General features: G+C 42.2%; 1 protein-coding gene across 1 annotated transcript in view; it reads right to left on the bottom strand.

Annotated features, from left to right (window-relative positions):
- The window catches only part of REC8 (REC8 meiotic recombination protein), an 84,589-nt gene that overhangs the window by 4,384 nt on the left and 60,692 nt on the right, over window positions 1-19,513 (bottom strand). The window contains exons 12-16 of the mRNA XM_073610954.1: window positions 17,681-17,821; window positions 17,498-17,564; window positions 15,594-15,700; window positions 15,411-15,459; window positions 14,563-14,629 (exon numbers count right to left, since the gene is read on the bottom strand). Coding sequence (XP_073467055.1) covers window positions 14,563-14,629; window positions 15,411-15,459; window positions 15,594-15,700; window positions 17,498-17,564; window positions 17,681-17,821 — 431 coding nt within the window. The remainder of the gene's footprint in view (window positions 1-14,562; window positions 14,630-15,410; window positions 15,460-15,593; window positions 15,701-17,497; window positions 17,565-17,680; window positions 17,822-19,513) is intronic.

Genomic DNA, 19,513 nt, shown 5'->3' with positions numbered 1-19,513 from the left:
GGGATGACAACCATGCATACCAATTTGATGCAGTGTGCGGCGTATGGTCTGAACACTGACAGGCTGACCCCCCACCCCTTCAACCTTTGCAGCAATGCTGGCAGCACTCATGTCTATTTCCCAAAGACAACCTCTGGATACGATGCTGTGCACTTAACTTCTTTGGTTGACCATGGCGAGGCCTGTTCTGAGTTGAACTTGTCCTGTTAAACCGCTGTATGGGCTTGGCCACCGTGCTGGAAAAAATGGAGAAGTGTGCCCCAGGGATTGTACAGGCAAGGGATAGAACCAATAGAAACGTACAAAGAGTATTGAACAAGTAGAGACAATATTATATATATCTTTATCGTACAAACATATTACATATAAAATCTTATTTATAAAAACAAGAGGAAATATGGTCTAGTTACAACATATATACAGCTGACATCTGAAACATATGAAAGGTCTCTTAGCAAGAGGCCAAATCGTTCATATAGATTTCAAGGTGCCCAACATGTTTCGGAATAAATTGTTGCATTCCTACTTCAGGGGTAGTTAAAGGTAAGCTGTATTATCTAGCATGAAGATAAATGAGTAGAATTAATTAGTGTCATGTGTAAACATGTTGATGGGAAAGGGGAAAATGGCAGGTAGGGCCATTTAAGAATCGAAAAATACTTACAGAAAATAGAACCATACAAGCATATTAAGGACCACTTTTAAGCAAGGATCTGCGGCACCCCAAGACCTCAACATACGCATCGGTATCAAACCATTTTACAGATGATAACGATTTTGTTCAATTCATCAGTTTGTAATGGAGAATGGGAAAGAGTATAATTTGCCACTCTATAGGGATGTGGAGGGAAGGGAAAAGGCATAAAGGATGCAAGAAGCGCAGTAAGTAGCTGAGGAGTCCACGAGGGTTGGGTACTGCCAAAGAGAGGGATCCCCTAAACATAAAGAGTATATATAGTAAGTATATGCAAATTAGGTTGAAAGGTAGCTCCTAAATGATATCAACACTTGAAGTGTGTGTTGAAAAAGGGGAAGGAGACACAAGGGAAAGGGGGATACCTTAGACATATATGCTCCCGAGATACACACAGTGATAGGAGTAGGGCTGTGCATAAGTAAAAGACCAACAGTATGACAATAAATACCAGTTGGACAGCACTAGTTGGATTAGGTTATTTTCAATATTTTAGATATTCTAAACAATTTAATTGTTTAACCACTTGACCACTGGGCACTTAAACCCCCTTTCTTACCAGTTTTCAGCTTTCGGTGCTCTCACATTTTGAATGACAATTACTCAGTCATGCAACACTGTACCCAAATGAAATTTTTGTCCCTTTTTCACACAAATAGAGCTTTCTTTTGGTGGTATTTAATCACCACTGTTTTTTTTTTATTTTTTGCGCTATAAAAGAAAAAAAGACCGAAAATTCTGTAAAAAAAATGAAATTTTCTTTGTTATAAAATTTAGCAAATTAGTAATTTTTCTTCATAAATTTTGGGCAAAATTTACACTACTACATATCTTTGGTAAAAATAAGCCAAATTGGTGTAAATTATTTGGTCTTTGTGAAAGTTATAGAGTCCACAAGCTATGGTGCCGATCTCTGAAAATTGATCACACCTGAAGTACTGATGGCCTATCTCATGTCGTGAGACCCTAACATGCCAGAAAAATACAAATACTCCCCAGATGACCCCTTTTTGGAAAGTAGACATTCCAAAGGTATTTAGTAAGAGGCATAGTGAGTTTTTTTGAAGTTGTAATTTTTTCCCACAATTCTTTGCAAAATCAAGATTTTTTTTTTCACAAAATTGTTATATTAGTTGGTTATTTCTCACACACAGCATATGCATAGCACAAAGTACACCCCAAAACACATTCTACTACTCCTCCTGAGTATGGCGATACCACATGTGAGAGACTTTTAAACAGCGTGGCCACATATAGAGGCGCAACATGCAGGGAGCACCACCAGGCGTTCTTGGAGCATAAATTACACATCTAATTTCTGGACTACCTCTTACACTTTTGAAGTCCCTGGAGCACTAGGACAATGGAAATGCCCCAAAAATGACCCCATTTTGGAAAGAAAACAACCCAATGTATAATCTATGAGGCATAATGAGTCTTTTGAACATGTCATTTTTTCTACAAGTCCATTTATACAATATTTCTAACACAGCATGTACATACCAAAAATTACACCCCAAAATAGATTCTCCTACTCCTCAGTATGGCGATACCACATATGTGAGACTTTTACACAGCCTGGCCACATAGAGAGGCCCAACATGCAGGGAGCACCGTCAGGTGTTCTAGGGGCATAAGTTTCAAATCTAATTTGACTACCTATTACACTTTTGTGAGGCACTCTAGTGGCATGGATGTGGCATGGATGAGAACTGATGTGGCATGGGTGAGCATGAATGGGGATGGATGAGCCATGGATGGGGATGGCTGTGTATGGATGGGATGACTGAGCATGAATGAGTATGGATGGGATGGCTGGGGATGGATGGGTACTGCTGAGTACGGCTGAGAATTGCTGGGTATGACTGAGTATTGCCGGGTATGGCCGAGTATGGCTGAGTATTGCTGGATATGGCCGAGTATGGCTGAGTATTGCTGGGTATGGCTGAGTGTGACTGAGTATTGCTGGGTACGACTGAGCATGGATGGCTGAGGATGAATGGCTGGAGTGGGCACATATCAGCGCTGTGGGCACTACACATCCAGCCCACAGCGCTGCAGCACTCGATCTCGCCCCTCTCCCCTCGCACTGTAAAAACCAATATCATCTGTAAAATGGTTTGATACTGATGCGTATGTTGAGGTCTTGGGATGACGTGGATCCTTGCTCAAAAGTCTTCCTTAATATGCTTGTATGGTTCTATTTTCTGTAAGTATTTTTCGATTCTTAAACGGTCCTAAAATTTTTTCGCCGTGGCATTTCCACCTTTCCCATCAATATGTTTACACATGACACTATAATTAATTTTACTCATTTATCTTCATGCTAGATAATACAGCTTACCTTTAACTAGCCCTGAAGAAGGAATGTAATAATTTATTCCAAAATATGTTGAGCACCTTGAAATCTATATGAACAATTTGGCCTCTTACTACGAGACCTTTCATGTGTTTCAGATGTTGGCTGTATATTTGTTGTAACTAGACCATATTTTCTCTTGTTTTTATAACTAAGATTTTATATGTAATATGTTTGTATGACACAAGTTTTATTTATATATATATATATATATATATATATATATATATATATATATATATATAACATTTTCTCTACTTGTTCAATACTTTTTGTACTTTTCTTTTGGTTCTGTCCCTTGCCTGTACAATCCCTGGGGCACAATTCTCCATTTTTTCCTCCAAATATTGTGGGATGTGGCTTGGTTTTCCTATTTTGTATACTTTAGGTAGCAAACCAGTATTGTTGGCCACCGTGCTGCAGCTCAGTTTCAGGGTCTTGGCAATCTTCTTATAGCCTAGCCTTAGGCCATCTTTATGTAGAGCAACAATTCTTTTTTTTTTTTTTTTTAATCCTCAGAGAGTTCTTTGCCATGAGGTGCCATGTTGAACTTCCAGTGACCAGTATGAGAGAGTGGGAGCGATAACACCAAATTTAACACACCTGCTGCTCCCCATTCACACCTGAGACCTTGTAACACTAATGAGTCACATCACACCGGGGAGGGAAAATGGCTAATTGGGCCCATTTTGGACATTTTCACTTAGGGGTGTATTCACGTTTGTTGCCAGCGCTTTAGACATTAACTACTTTCAATACCAGGCACTTTTACACCTTCCTGCCCAAGCCAATTTTCAGCTTTCAGCGCTGTCGCAATTTGAATGACAATTGCGCGGTTATGCAACACTGTACCCAAACTAAATTTTCAGCATTTTGTTCCCACAAATATAGCTTTCTTTTGGTGGTATTCGATCACCTCTGCGATTTTTATTTTTTGTGCAACAAATAAAAAAAGATCTAAAATTTAGAAAAAAAAAAATTTTCTTTTGTTTCTGTTAAAATTTTTTGTAAATAAGTAAGTTTTCTTCTTCAATCACGGGCACTGATATGGCTGCACTGACGGGCATTGATAAGGCGGCACCGATGAAGTGGCACCAATGAGGTGGCACTGATAGGCGGCACTGGTATGCGGCACTGATGGACACTCATAGGTGGCACTGATGGATACTTATGGGTGGCACTGATGGGTACTTATGGGTGGCACTGATAATTGGCACTAATGAGCATGGATGGGCACTGAGAGGTGGCACTGATGGGTGGCATTGCTTGTCTGTACTGATCCATAATGTTGCCAGTCAGTGCCCATTTGTGGGCACTGATTGGCATGTATTGGGCATATTTTTTTTATATGTGAATGGCCATGGGGTACATACCTGGCCATCCACATGCTGGGGGTTCCCTGTTGGTCCTGGCGGCTTCCCTGGTGGTCCAGTGTGGGCATCCGCGGGGGGGGGGCTGCGCTGATAAACAATCAGCGCAGACCCCCCTGTCAGGAGAGCCGCCGATCGGCTCTCCTCTACTCGCGTCTGTCAGACGCGAGTGTGGAAAAGCTGATCAACGGCTCTTCCTGTTTACATCGTGATCAGCCGTGATTGGACACGGCTGATCACGTGGTAAAGAGCCTCTGTCGGAGGCTCTTTACCGAGATTGTTGTAGCGGTGTGTCAGACTGACACCACCAATCGCTGTGATGCGCGCTTTCACGGGTGCGCGGCGGCTGTTATCCTGCTGGATGTCATATGACGCCCAGTCAGGATAATGCAACCACCGCCCGGCCGTCATTTTGCTATAGGCCGGGTGGCAAGTGGTTAATGGCTGTGTGTTGAGTTATTTTGAGGGGACAGCAAATGTACATTGTTATACAAGCTGTACACTCACTACTTTTTTTTTTTAACAGAAAATTTTTATTGAACAAATCAGCATTACAATACAAGAGAAGTTAGTACATTCAATGCGGTGAGAATAATGACAGTAAAATCTACTATATCACTATTTATCAGACATTCCAGTTGTGCAAATGTCAGAAGTTTCACTTAACAATACTCCTCATGGCATTATAGTGTTATAAACTCTTAGATACTATAAAGTAAGTAACCAATATTCATTCAAGCCTGTTAGGGGCGGCTGGAGGGGATGAAGGGAAACGGGCACAAGAAGAGTAGACATGAGATGTAGGATGTCCTCCAATGTGTTTCACATCATAATTATGGGGTAGGGGGTTCAGGGTCCCCAGAGGCGTCCACCCAGGAGGACCAGATTTTATCAAACTTCCCTGGGCATTGCCTACTTTCATACGTCAATCTATACAGGGGGAGTACCGCATTCACCGACCTTCTCCACGAGGCCAGAGTAGGAGGCTCTACTAGTTTCCATCCCAGTAAAATTTCACGCCTAGCATAATATAGTGCGAAGGTTAGACACAATTTACTATACCTATCTCCCTCAACATCCTCCAGATGACTGAGCAATAGTATTTGGGGATCCACCGGTAAGTTTGAGCCTATGACGTTGCTTAGCGTGGAGGTCACTGCTGACCAAAAGGGTCGGAGTTTGGGACAAGACCAGACCATGTGCCAGAAAGTGCCCACCTCCTGCCTACATCTCTGACAGTTTTGGTCTCTTTGATGGTTGATGCGCGCCAGTCTCTGTGGGGTGAAATACGCTCTGTTTAGGAACTTAAATTGTATGAACCTATCCTTTGCAGCAATCATAGAAGGAATGTAGGAGATTATACACTCCTTCCATTCCTCCTCGTCCAAAGAGGGAATATCAACCCTCCACCTTTCCCAGGTTTTGGTTAGTTTGGCATCGTATTCCACTGTAAGATATAGATATAGTGTTGAGAGAGGCTTCCCCATCACACTGGAAATCAAGAGCCATTCAATGGAATCTGGTTCCAGAATGAGGGGGGGCAGGGAACTGAGCTTCAAAGACGTGCTTCAGCTGCCAGTACCTGAATTGGAAGGATGACAGGATAACGAAAGATTGCCTCAGGACTTGGAAAGTCATAAGCCTACCGTCCTGAACTATATGTTTTAATGTAAGGATTCCTTTTTTGCCCAGAGAGAGGGGTCTGGTATACTGTAAAAGTGAGGGAGCATAGGGTTTCCCCATGGGGCATGTGAGGTGAGATGTGATTGGGCTTCCCATATATTTTCCTAGCCTCCTGCCAGACCCTCACGGTGGTTTGCATCGGGGTTGTCATGGACGAACTGGCCCTGAGTCCACGAAACGGGAGATTGCTCAGTGCAGCAAAGGAACCCAGAGTGACCGCCGGATTCTGTGTGGGCTGGGAGAACCACCACCGAATCGTGACCAGAACAGCTGCCCAATAATAAATTTATCCCGAGAGTGGGAGATATAAGATCTGCGTGGCCTCCCAGCCCAGACAAAGTGTATCAGCAGACTCTCCAACCTTCGGAAAAAAGTCCTAGGGATGTGTATGGGAGTGTTACGGAAGAAGTAGAGGTATTTAGGAAGGAAAATCATTTTTAGCAAATTGACTCTGCCAACAGGGGTCAATGGAAGGGAACGCCAAGCGGCACACCTAGCCGTAAGCTGTCATGTCATGAGTGGTCGCAAATTATTGTCTATGTAGTCCTGAACTTTACCGCTAATTTTAATCCCCAGATATTTTAAGTCATCTACCCATTTGAGCTGCGGATGTGGCACCCTAGGGGTCGAGGCATGGAGCGGGAAAAGAACCGACTTGTCCCAATTAATGCGAATCCCTGAGAACCCGCCGAATCGATTAATCAGATCCAGTGCAGTCTGCAAAGAGGACGACGCATCCGCTAAGTAGAGCAGAGCGTCATCCGCGTACAGCGATAACTTCTAGTCAATTGGACCTACCTGGAGTCCCTTCACCCCAGGGTCGGCCCTCAGCAATATAGCCAGGGGTTCCACCGCCAGAGCAAATAGGCCCGGGGAGAGGGGGCACCCCTGTCGCGTGCCTCAAAACAATTGGAACTTCCCTGACAGGCATCCATTGGTACGTATTTTAGCTGAAGGGCCCTGGTATAGCATGCGGAGCCATTTTGTGAAACCCGGGCCGAACCCGAATCGCGAGAGCACTTCCCATAAGTAGCCCCACTCGACAGAGTCAAAAGCCTTCTCCGCGTCGAGTGAGGCCACCGCTCCTTTAGTCACCTCGTCTGCTCTGTCTGAGTATGAAGGTGTCTGATATTAATGTCAGTTCCTCTCCCGGGCATGAAGCCTGTTTGATCTCTGTGGATCAGGGCAGTAATGACCAAGTTAACACTCACTACTTTACATTGTAGAAAAGTGTCATTTCCTCAGTGTTGTCACGTGAAAAGATAGAATAAAACATTTACAAAAATGTGAAGGGTATACTTACTTTTGTGAGATACTGTACATACACACACTCCAACATTGGAATGTCAATAAAAGGTCCACAGAACAATTATGAAGTATTAAAGTATGGTATTCAAAGTGATACAGAGTGGAAATAGGCATTGCTGAAGCTGAAATCTAGTGTCATTTCAGTCAGTGGAGCTGTAGCATATGTTTATTTAGAATTGGAAACTGGTACAATTTAAAAAAAAAAGGGTGCTCTTGGCTAATATAGTGAAATACTGCTGAACTATAAAAAAACAAATCCCTGGATTGGTGGGTAATGTAGTAATAAGTTTAATGTGTGCTGTCAAAACTAAGTGTATAGGTTCATAGACCTATATACAAATGCCAAATGTGTGTAAACAATTGATACAAAATAAAAAAACTTGAAACAAACCAGTAAAACAAAGTCTGAAAAACAAGTCCTCAATCAGTCCTGAAATGAAAAAAAAAAATCTATTGGTGCAAAAAACCTCTAATAAGTGAGTTCAAAATTATGGTTATGTTAAAAACAACCTTAAGGCTGCTTTCACACTGGGGGCATCGGCGGAAAAGCACAGCTGTTTTTAGCAGCGCTTTACCATCATTTCTTGTTTTTTCGGCTGCTAACGGGGCGCTTTTAACCCCCGCTAGCGGCCAAAAAAGAGTTAAATCTGTCCATAAAGCGGCACTTTGCTGGCGGTTCGGCGACGCTGCCCATTGATTTCAATGGGCAGGGGCACTGTAGGAGCAGTGTATACACCGCTCCTATAGCGGTGCAAAGATGCTGCTTGCAGGACTTTTTTTGGTGTCCTGCCAGCGCACCGCTCCAGTGTGAGAGCACTCAGGCTTTCACACTGGAGTGAGAGGAGAGGCTCTTTACAGGCGCTATTGTTAGTGCTATAACAGCCTTAAGGAAATGGGATTAACGCCACAAGCTAGCCTCCAATCCCAGTTGATGCCCTATTCAGGGGAAACGTGTCGGACAAGGAGCCAACAGTGTGGCGTATTAGAGCATAGACCATACTGCAGGCAGTCATGCTCACATTATTGTGCTATTTTATCTAATTTTTTGTACGTGCAACTTTTTATTAAACTTTTATCTGCTTAAAAAGGTAATGCACTATGAGCTTTTTTCTATCTCTCCAACACGCTTATTTTTGAGCACTTCAAGCCGGTGTCTAATGTGAGTCCCAGCGACTGATCATAACTAGCTGAATTACGCTGGTGGGGACACGTACACTAGGATCCTGTTGGGATTTCTTCAGCAGCAGGTGCAGTCGGTGTTCAGCCTGAGTTCCAGCAAGTGATCATCAACAGCTGAGTTCCCAGTGTGGAGATGCGCATTTATAGATCCTTTTTGGATCTGGTAAGCTGCCATCTATTTATTCTTCAGCATGGCGACGAAGTATTTTTGGATATGTTTGCACTGAACATTTACTTTTGTATTGTTTTACTGGTCATTGGATGGACATTTTTATTGGATCTAGCAGTTGATTCACAGATGGACTGTTTTTTTTTTTTTTATACACATCATAGTTACATAGTTACATAGTAGGTGAGGTTGAAAAAAGACAGAAGTCCATCAAGTCCAACCTGTGTGTGATTATATGTCAGTATTACATTGTATATCCCTGTATGTTGCGGTCATTCAGGTGCTTATCTAATAGTTTCATCAATAGTGATAACATCATTTTTTGTTATTAACCACATCAGCCCCAGAAGGATTTGCCCTCTTAATGACTAGGCCATTTTCTACGATACGGCACTGCATTAGTTTAACTGACAATTGCGCAGTCATGCAACGCTGTTCCCAAATAAAATTGGTGTCCTTTTTTTCCCCACAAATAGAGCTTTCTTTTGGTGGTATTTGATCACCTCTGTGGTTTTTATTTTTTGCACTATAAACAAAAAAAGACCGACCATTTTGAAAAAAAATAAACAATATTTTTAACTTTTTGCTGTAATACATATCCAATAAAAAAAACAAATGTATTTATCAGTTTAGGCCAATATGTATTCTTTATATATTTTTGGTTAAAAAAAAAAAAAAAAAGCGCAATAAGTGTATATTGATTGGTTTGCACAAAAGTTATAGCATCTACAAAATAGAGGATAGATTTATGACATTTTTATTTATTTTTTTACTAGTAATGGCGGTGATCAGCAATTTTTAGCGGGGCTGCGACATTGCGGCAGACAGATGCAACACTTTTTTTGAGACCAGTGACATTATTACAGTGATCAGAGCTAAAAGAAATGCACTGATCACTGTATAAATGACACTGGCAGGGAAGGGGTTAACTCTAGGTGTTGATCAAGGGGTTAAGTGTGTCCTAGGGAGGTGTTTCTAACTGTGGGGGGAGTGCACTGACTGGTACAGAGAGATCGCTGTTCCTGATCACTAGGAACAGACGATCTCTCTAGACTGCCCTGTCAGAACTGGGATCTGCTTTGTTTACATAGACATCCCCATTTTGCCTCTCTGAGGAGCGATCGCGGGTGGCCGACGGACATCACTCCCCTGCCGTGCAGGGGGCTCGCCCACAGTGTCTCGTGCACGAAACAATGTACAGGTACGTCATTTCACGCAATAGGATCGCCCTGCCACAGTATATATGCCGTGGGCAGTCCTTAAGTGGTTAAGATTGTTTTTTAACATTGACCATAATTTTGAACTCGCTTTTTAAAAGTTTTTTGCATCAATACATTTTTTATTTCATTTCAGGACTCTTGTTTTTCAGACTTTGTTTCACTGGTTTGTTTCAAGTTTTTTTGTCATTTTGTATCAATTGTTTACACACATTTGGTATTTGTATCATCACCTCCTCCCATGCTCGCCTCCGGGACTTTTCCAAAGCCTCTCCAATCCTGTGGAATGCCCTACCCAAATCTGTCCGCTTATCTCCTACTCTATTAGCTTTTAGATGATCCCTGAAAACCCTCCTCTTCAGAGAAGACTATCCTACCCACACCTAACAGTGTTTTTCATTTTCTCCATCACCTCATCCCCCACAGTTATTACCTTTTTGTTTCCACTTGACCCTCCCTTCTAGATTGTAAGTTCTAATGAGCAGGGCCTTCTGATCCCTCCTGTATTGATTTGTATTGTAAGTGTACTGTCTGCCCTCATGTTGTAAAGCACTGTGCAAACTGTTGGCGCTATATAAATCCTGTATTATAATAATAATAATATACACTTAGTTTTGACTGTGCACTTTACACTTCCACTAGAATTGGAAACTGCTTTACGTATCCAACAATGTAGCACTAAAACTGCCTATACACGGATTCAGCCAATTCAGTCAGTCATCAGCACGTGGCCGTCTCTGCTCAACAGGAGTTGAATGTTTGACTTTTGTTGAAGGGACATGCTGGGAAACTTTTTGTGATGCTGCAGCCACTGGGGTGAGGTGGGCTTTGGGGATTCCTTCCATTCACATAATTTGTGTGGGTGGTGGAACCTGTATGGGGCCTTAATTAACTCCATTATGAAAACTGACTGCATCTGCACTACCTAAAACAAGTATAAGGATGGACAGATCGGAGGGAGAATGCAAATCACCGGTAGGGAAAGGAATGGAGAAGTAAAAACAGGGAACAAGGACACAACAGTAGCCTGTATTTCATATGACAGAAAGGTTTAGGCCACACACAAGGATCATTCACATCACAGTACAGGCTTATTCATGAAAAGCTTTTTAAAAATAGAAGCCCTGACGTGATCAGGCCTGAAGATGTTCTGCTGAATAGTGATATTTCCAGAGAAGTAAAGTTATTAAAAATGACATTAAACATTATGTGAATGATTAATCACAGCAGTTTTATATTGCTCAAGCGTTAACCCATAAACTACTATCTTGCTGTAAGCAATGCCCAAATTTATCTTCATACAGATATGACCAGAGGTCTTTAGGTTGTGTAGCTATAGAACACAAACATTGTTTGGGGCTATACGAAATAGATTTTCTATCAAATATGCATACTATATGGTGCCTGTATTTTAATAAAAATCAAGTTGGCACATTTTTTATTTTTTCCTGAAAGTGCAACCACCAATATATAAAATATCTGCACAGTGTTTACAGAATAAGCTTAATGCGGTTTTATAGGCTAGAGGTTTTTTTTTTTTTTTTTATCTTAATGCATTCTCTGCATTAACGTAAAAAAAAAACCTCTCCAGCCCCCCTAAATACTTACCCAAGTCCGATCTTGTTCCATGCAGTGCTGCTCTCATTCCTCACTGGCAACAGAGAGTGGGGGGGCGGGGCTGCGTGGTTTATAGACACACACAGCCTGGCTCGGGATTGTGCCTGCATGTTTGCCCTCATAGCAAGCAGCTAGCTATGGGGGCAGACAGAAAAGAGGAGGATCCAGGAGCGCTAGTGGGGGACCACAGAAGAAGAGGAATAGGCAGTGTTGCCAACCTCCCGCAGCATTTTTTTTTACTGGCGGAGCACTTTTTTTTTTTTACTGGCGACCTGAAAAAATGACAGACATCCTATTAAAAACTAAGACAACTAATATTAACACAGTATAAACACAATATGAAAACACTGACAATACCCCTAAAAAGTAATTTGCCTGCTTCTGCATTAAAAACTCAACACAGCATGACAAATTATCAGCCCCTGATATTTAGACAGTTCTAAAAAAAAATCACAGATTTTTACAAACTCTCAGTAAATTTACTGACGGTTGGCAACCCTGGGATCAGGCCACTCAGAGCAATATCATTGCACAGAGCAGGTAAGTATAACCTGTTTAGTATTTTCATTAAAAAAAGTAACCTTCTCACTATAATGATACTTCGTTTAGCTGTTCTATTTCATTTAACTGTTCTTTCCCTCAGATGGTAGGACCACCCTTTGCGGTAAAGTGTATTACTAAAATGTCCAGTGCAGCGATACCTGGACAAGTTGTGTCATGCTTTAAAAAGTCAAAGAGCTATGACACTAGAAAATGCAGTGAAAAAAAAAATTAGGCAACTTTGACGCAACTTTGGATGGGTATGACTTGGATGTGACTCTGACCAAAGATAATGGACAATGTTGCACAGCAGTTGCATGTAAAACATTCAGGTACAACTTTTATGCAACTTTTGAGGGTTAACATTTAGGTCTATGGCCTTCAAGTTGAATGAAAGCCGGATCAAAGTAGTGCATGAACTACTTTTAAGTCGCTGCAACTTTAAGTCGTACATATATGAACGGCTATCATTGGAAAACGTGGGGTATGACAAAGTCGGATGACAAGTCGTACAAGTGTCAATGAACATTTAATATAATTACTAAAGTATAATGAGTTTATTTTCCATTTTAAACACTTTCAGAAAAGGTAAAGCTTTCATTTAAGATCCTGCCATTGCAGTGGCGGAATTACCAGGGTCGCAACAGTCCCAATTGCGACGGGGCCCGGCATTCCGCCACTGTCGGGGGGGCCCAGCGGGGTTGCTCTTCACATGCGGCTCTGAGTGGAGATCGTGTGTCATGGAACAATAGCACAACAGAGACACCGGCATTAACGTTCTATTTGCCCATCCGTCCTCTCTGGCAGGGGATGAGAGAGGACACACAGCTGATCTCACTGCCCCCCCCCCCTCCCCTCTCCTGTGTGCTCCGCAGGAAATGTGAGCTCCTTAGCTTCACACTAGACTGCCTAGAGAGCACAGAGAGGGGAGAAGGGGGAGCAGTGAGATCAGCTGTGTGTCCTCTCTCATCCCCTGCCCGAGAGGATGGACGGGCAAATAGAACATTAATGCCGGTGTCTCTGTGCTACTGTTCCATGACACACGATCTCCGCTCAGAGCTGCGCAGAATGCAGATGGCACTGATGGAAATAAATAGCATTCACTGATGAGCACTGATAGAAGGCACTGATGGGCACTGATAGAAGGCACTGATGAGCACTGATAGAAGGCACTGATGAGCACTGATAGAAGGCACTGATGAGCACTGATAGAAGGCACTGATGAGCACTGATAGAAGGCACTGATGAGCACTGATAGAAGGCACTGATGAGCACTGATAGAAGGCACTGATGAGCACTGATAGAAGGCACTGATGGCCACTGATAGAAGGCACTCATGGGCACTGATAGAAGGCACTCATGGGCACTGATAGGCACTAATGGGCACTGATTGGCATTTATGGGCACTGATAGGAGGCATTTATGGGCACAGATGAGCACTGATGGGAGGCATTGATAGGAGGCACTGATAAAAGGCACTGATGGGCACTGATAGAAGGCACTAATTGGCACTGATAGAAGCCACTGATTGGCACTGATAGGAGGCACTGATGAGCACTGATAGGCCACATTGATGAGCACTGATAGGCAGCACTGATAGGAGGCACTGATAGGTGGCATTGATGGGCACTGAGGAACACTGATAGGCAGAACCCAGACAGTATTGATGGGCTTTGCTGGGCAGAATTGAAGAGTACTGATAGGTGGCACTGATGGACGCTGTTAGGCGGCATTAATGAGCACTGATAGGTGGTGCTGATAGGCAGAATTGATGGGCACTAATAGGCGGCATTAATGAGTACTGATAGGTAATACTTGTAGGTGGAAGTGATGGGCACTGATAGGTGGCATTGATGAGCACTGATGGGCAGCACTGATAGATGGCACTGATAATTGAGGCACTAATTATCAGTGTAAACAATTTACTGACATTCTTGACAGTTAACGGCAATCCTTTCCTAACACAGACACAGCGTGGGAGGAAAGGGCTGTGGATAATCGGCAAGTCTGTTTACATGTGATCAGCTGATCACATGGTAAAGGGCCGCTGTGATTGCGCTGGATGCATGTCCCAGGGGTCATGCAGGAAGCACGGTTTTGGGAGGATGTCCATGGATACCCTCCCAAAATTGGAAGCCCGGGGCTCGGATGGAAGGGGGGGCCCATCATGGTTTCTTGCACCGGGGCCTGAAGGTTCTAGTTACGCCTCTGTGCCATTGCCTTATTCCACAAATACCACATATAATGTGAACGATGGCCATGCATGTGTTTTTGAACAATATTGGAAAGGTCTTTACTACAAGCTCTTCTTTCTTTAAGAACCTGTCTGTCTCCCTGCTGGCCCTGTGATTTGCTGTAACCTTCCTTAGGTTGTAAAATCTTTGTGAGCCATTGTTGGCGTTTATCAACTAAATCTTAAATCTTACCTTCCTTCTTCAGGAGTAAATACTATGGGTCTGGAGTGGTCAGCTTCAGATACCTCAAGTGACACTTCTGTAAAGAAAAAAAAAAAAACACTGAAATTCCAATCATGATCATCAGTAAACATAATGAATTTAGGTTATGTACCTATTCAGCAATATATTGTCCTGCCTCCCCATAGTGAAGGGCTGCATCCCATTATTCATCTGCATTGACATAAATAGGGTAGCACAGTGGCTAAGTGTCCCTTCCACCTAGCAGCACTAGGGTTGTCGGTTGGAATCCCAACCACGGCACTACTTGCCTGGCGTTTGCATGTTCTACCTGTGCCTGCGTGGGTTTCCTCCGGGTACTCCGGTTTCCTCCCACACTCCAGAGATATGATGGTAGGTTAATTGGCTCCTGTCTAGATTGGGCCTAGTATATATATATATATATATATATGTATGAATGTGAGTTAGGGAGATCCGAATGCAAGCTGCTTAAAGGGCAGGGACTGATGTGAATGAATAATATATATGTAAAGCGCTGCATTAATAGACGGCGCTATATAAGTACCTGTAATAATAATTCAAATAATAGGATTTTCCTAAATAAAAAAGGAATATTATGCTTAAATGTTGATTTGTCTGCAGACCTCAGTAAGACCAGTATTACCTCGATCACGGACCTATGAATTCCTAAATGGAAACTGCAAGCACTTTCCACACCAGCTTCCAGTTCCCAGTTGTGAAATGCACATGACTTAAACAATTGCGTATAATACTTTCCAATTTACTTGGTACAGTTACAGTACATGTTAAGACAGCTTGGCTTCCATACTCATAAAGATGGATTTAAAGGCCTGACTCACCTGAGGACAGCATGATGCTGACTCCAGATTCAGCGGCTGCCCGCAGCATCTGAGGAAAGAGACATACAATCTTACATTACCTTGTTCCTTTCCACTTGTATGAGTGATTGACATTCGAGGTAGTCATCAAGATCATTTTTGTCCCCTTTAATTGAAATGTTTTCTGTTAGAGTTTTGTCTCACCTCCAGCTCACTAAAGGTTTCTTCCTCCCTCTCCCGGACATACTGCAGGGGCTCTAACACAGCACATCTACTCCACAGTGCCGTCAGCTCTGGCGCCATGAAATGCTCTAGTGCAAAGATAACCAGCAGCAGTAAGAAAAGCTTTAAAGTCAACCTGTCAGACACTTTAAACATTTCACAGTAACTTTCTACAGAACTTTGTGATTGAGTCTCGGTTCACGCATATGTGAACACCCATGCAATCCGATTCCAGTGCGGACCAATAACAAGGGTCCTGCACCATCTTGGTGTGAATGCGATGCAATTTCAGCCATACAAACTGTATAGCTGAATTTGCATCTCACAGACATTGCATATGATGTGCACAGCAATGCGGTGCGAATCCCAGCCTACAACTTTGTGTTCACTGACTGGTGCAGTGATTTGTGTGACTGCGTCTACTTCTAGGAAGCACATCTGGCTTCATCTGTATAAAGGTAACCACACACTCACTATACAGTGTGATTGCACAACCTCCTTTGTTTTTACCATCAACTACATACTGCACGGTCTGACTGATCTGATACAAGCGGAAGGTATTGTTTGTGTGTCCTCCTATAGTTTTAATAAATATACAGAAGATTGTACAATCAGATTGCTTGGTGTATGGCCAGCTTTGGGATCCTCATGTTACAATCTGATCATACAATATTTGTAAAATCGAATTTAGATTTACCAAAATGATGTATTATAAAGACCTACCCAATCTATCCAATAAACTTGTATCCAATCAGGCAAGCACTTTCACTCGATAGTTGTTCGTACAGTAAAACCTGGGATTGCGAGGGTAATTAGTTCCGGAAACATGCTTGTAATCCAAAGCACTTGTATATCAAAGCAAATTTCCCCATAAGAAATAATGGAAACTCAGGTGATTCATTCCACAACCATTTATTTATAGGTCTTTCAGTTTATAGTCCATATAAAAAGATTATAGCAATGTGATAGTTTGTGTAACCACAAGGAGATTAGAAGCAAAATCCAGCAGGTACTACAGAGTATAAAAGAGAAGAGAGGCGCCTCTAAGTGTAGTAATATGGTTACATTTAATGAAGAAGGATGGTCTATGTGGACAGCTTTACCCCGGATGTCTGTATACTTAGATGTGCCTGTTTATATCATCAACCGTGTGAATTTCTAAATGTTGTACCTTCATCAAATGTAACCATATTGCTACACTTAGAGGCGCCTCTCTTCTCTTCTATACTCTGTTGTGACATGGCGCTACTTGTATGTCAAGACATCACTTGTTAAGTCAAATTTTATTTAAAAGTTTTGCTTGTCTTGCAAAACGCTCTCAAACCAAGGTTTTACTGTAGATTTAAAGGAGATTGTAATGTATGTGGTGAGGTTCACTATAATTTCAAAGTAAAGGCTCTGCCTAAAATTAAATGTTGCAAGATACCTGCTAGTTCATTAATTATCTATTAAACCAGCATCTGTTTCTCTCTGAAACTCGTTTCAGTGGGGTTGATTTACTAAAACTGAAGAGTGCAAAATCTGGTGCAGCTCTGCATAGAAACCAGCTTCCAGATTTTATTGTCGAAGCTTAATTGAACAAACTGAAGTTAGAAGCTGATTGACTACCATAAATAGCTGCGCCAGATTTCCACTCTTCAGTTTTAGTAAATTAACCTCACAGTGTTGCTAGGAGCCTGACTTAACTTTCACTATCCAATGAGAGTGCACTTATTGGTCACCGTGGCATTCCCATTTTGCAGAGTATGGCAGTCATTAAGACCCTCTAAACAAAGCTGACAGGTTCTCTTTAATGCAGTGTTTTGTTAATCTGGTGTATGACAGTATACAGAGACGGGCCAATAGAGATCAGAAAAAATAACCTGCAAATCAGTGCCTGTACTCACCATAGGTTGGGGATTCGATGAGAGAGGCTGCTGTTCTAGGCTTCATATGAGGAAGTATTACAGGGCCCTAAAATAGTAAAACAGTTTACTAGTCAGCCTTTTTATTACTCAAAAGAATTGAAATGATAATACTGACAGCTGAGGATTGTTCTTTTGTCCTTGGCATTTGTTTTGTTAACATACCACTGGGTGTGTGAATACAAGGGGATCACTTGTTTGCTTTTGCATTATCTTGCTTTGAATCTGTGTATTTTTGTCAATTATTAGTCTGCTTCCTCTCGCAGTTCGCCTGGTGGGTCGGTCAGCCAGCTCAGGCACTACCAGCTATATTAATAAAAGAAACAGATGTAGTGAGAAACAGCAATACAATAGAGTATATAGGTGAAAATAGCTAGATTTCTACATTGTAAGTTAGAGATGTGTGTGCCCATATTAGGCAATACTTACAAATCAGCTCCTATAATTTACTTAATATTGAAAATATTTATTGACAAATCATACATGTAAAACAGAGCAAAGGTTAAGAGTGTCAACAGAAAGAGCAAGCAGATTTAACTAGAGAGAGGTAGAAAATGCAGGCGGCTAGATAATAATCATAGCAGGTGATACAAATAACAATGGTTCATTTGCTGCATGATACCAGGAAAATAACTAGTGTTACGTTGGGTATACACAAATCGAAATTCGGCCAGTTCAGCAAGCGGGTGACAGGTCCATGTCCGCTCCGCTATGCAGAGTGGACAAGGACAGAGCCCGCTCTCCTCTATGGGGCGGTCGGCTGGAAACAGACTACATGTCCGTTTCCATCGGATTGTCATCTGATCTGACCCGCTGGACGGATGGCAAACGTATCACATGTCATATGTTTTCAGAGGATTTTGTCGGATCGGATGCCAGGCGAGTGTCAGTGGACACATATCCGCTGACATCTGCCTCCCCATAGAGGACAATGGATGGCCCGATCAGGTCTACCTGAAAAACGGACAGGTGGACCAGATCAGTCCAATCGTGTTAAAAGGGCCTTGTGGAGAACAGTACAATGGTACTTGAAAGTACAGTTTTCAGCTGTTAAACGTTCTAGGATGGTATAAAGAAAGATGGGGAGTTATGCAGCTGCATAGTAAGTCATCATAGAGAAATGCAAATTTGCAATTACCTCTCAACAAACCAGAATATAGACAGCTATTTCAGTTATGCTGGGAGGGAGGGAGGCAGGGAACTTTTTTTCGCTCAACCCAGTGGTCTGAGCGAAAAAATAAAATAAAATGAGAGGTCGCTGTACTAATAATAATGCAATGTTAAGTTGGCCATACATTATACAATTTTCTTATTCAATTCCCTTTAGATTTATATTTACCTTTAACTACGTAGTGTAAGAGCCTGCTTGATTCCATATAAATTATGTTTAGTTTTGACCTCATATTATATGGTTTTGGTATGAGTAGCTTGTATAATGAGGGGCCAGCCATATGCCGCGTACACACGGTCGGAATTTTCATCTACAAAAGTCTGACGGACGGCGACGGACAAAATACGGCTGACAATCCAATCGTGTGTGGGCTTCCCCGACTTTCAGCGGACTTTTCCAGCCGCAAATCTGACGGACTTTAGATTTGAAACATGCTTCAAATCTTTACGTCGTAACTCCGCCGGACCCAGGAATCCGCTCGTCTGTGTGCTAGTCCGGCGGACAAAAACCCACGCTAGGGCAGCTATTGGCTACTGGCTATCAACTTCCTTATTTTAGTCCGGTGTATGTCATCACGTACGAATCAGTCGGATTTTTGTGTGATCGTATGTAGGGAGTATAATGACAGCGCCTGGTCGGTAAGCGGTTAAACTTTAGTCAAAGCTGCCCAGCTTGTTTTTATCTACAGATGTCACTTATTCACATAGGCTGACTATTTGGTAAAGGTGAACCATGTTTTTAATCTAGTAGTAAAGCAAAGGTTTTTTTTTCCAATCAAATGAAGTGGGTTGAACTATAAAAAACGGAGAGGTCACCATACTAACTGA

The sequence above is a fragment of the Aquarana catesbeiana genome, linkage group LG01 (assembly GCF_042186555.1).
Source record: "Aquarana catesbeiana isolate 2022-GZ linkage group LG01, ASM4218655v1, whole genome shotgun sequence".
Lineage (NCBI taxonomy): Eukaryota > Metazoa > Chordata > Amphibia > Anura > Ranidae > Aquarana > Aquarana catesbeiana.
This window is presented reverse-complemented; position numbering and strand designations above follow the sequence as displayed.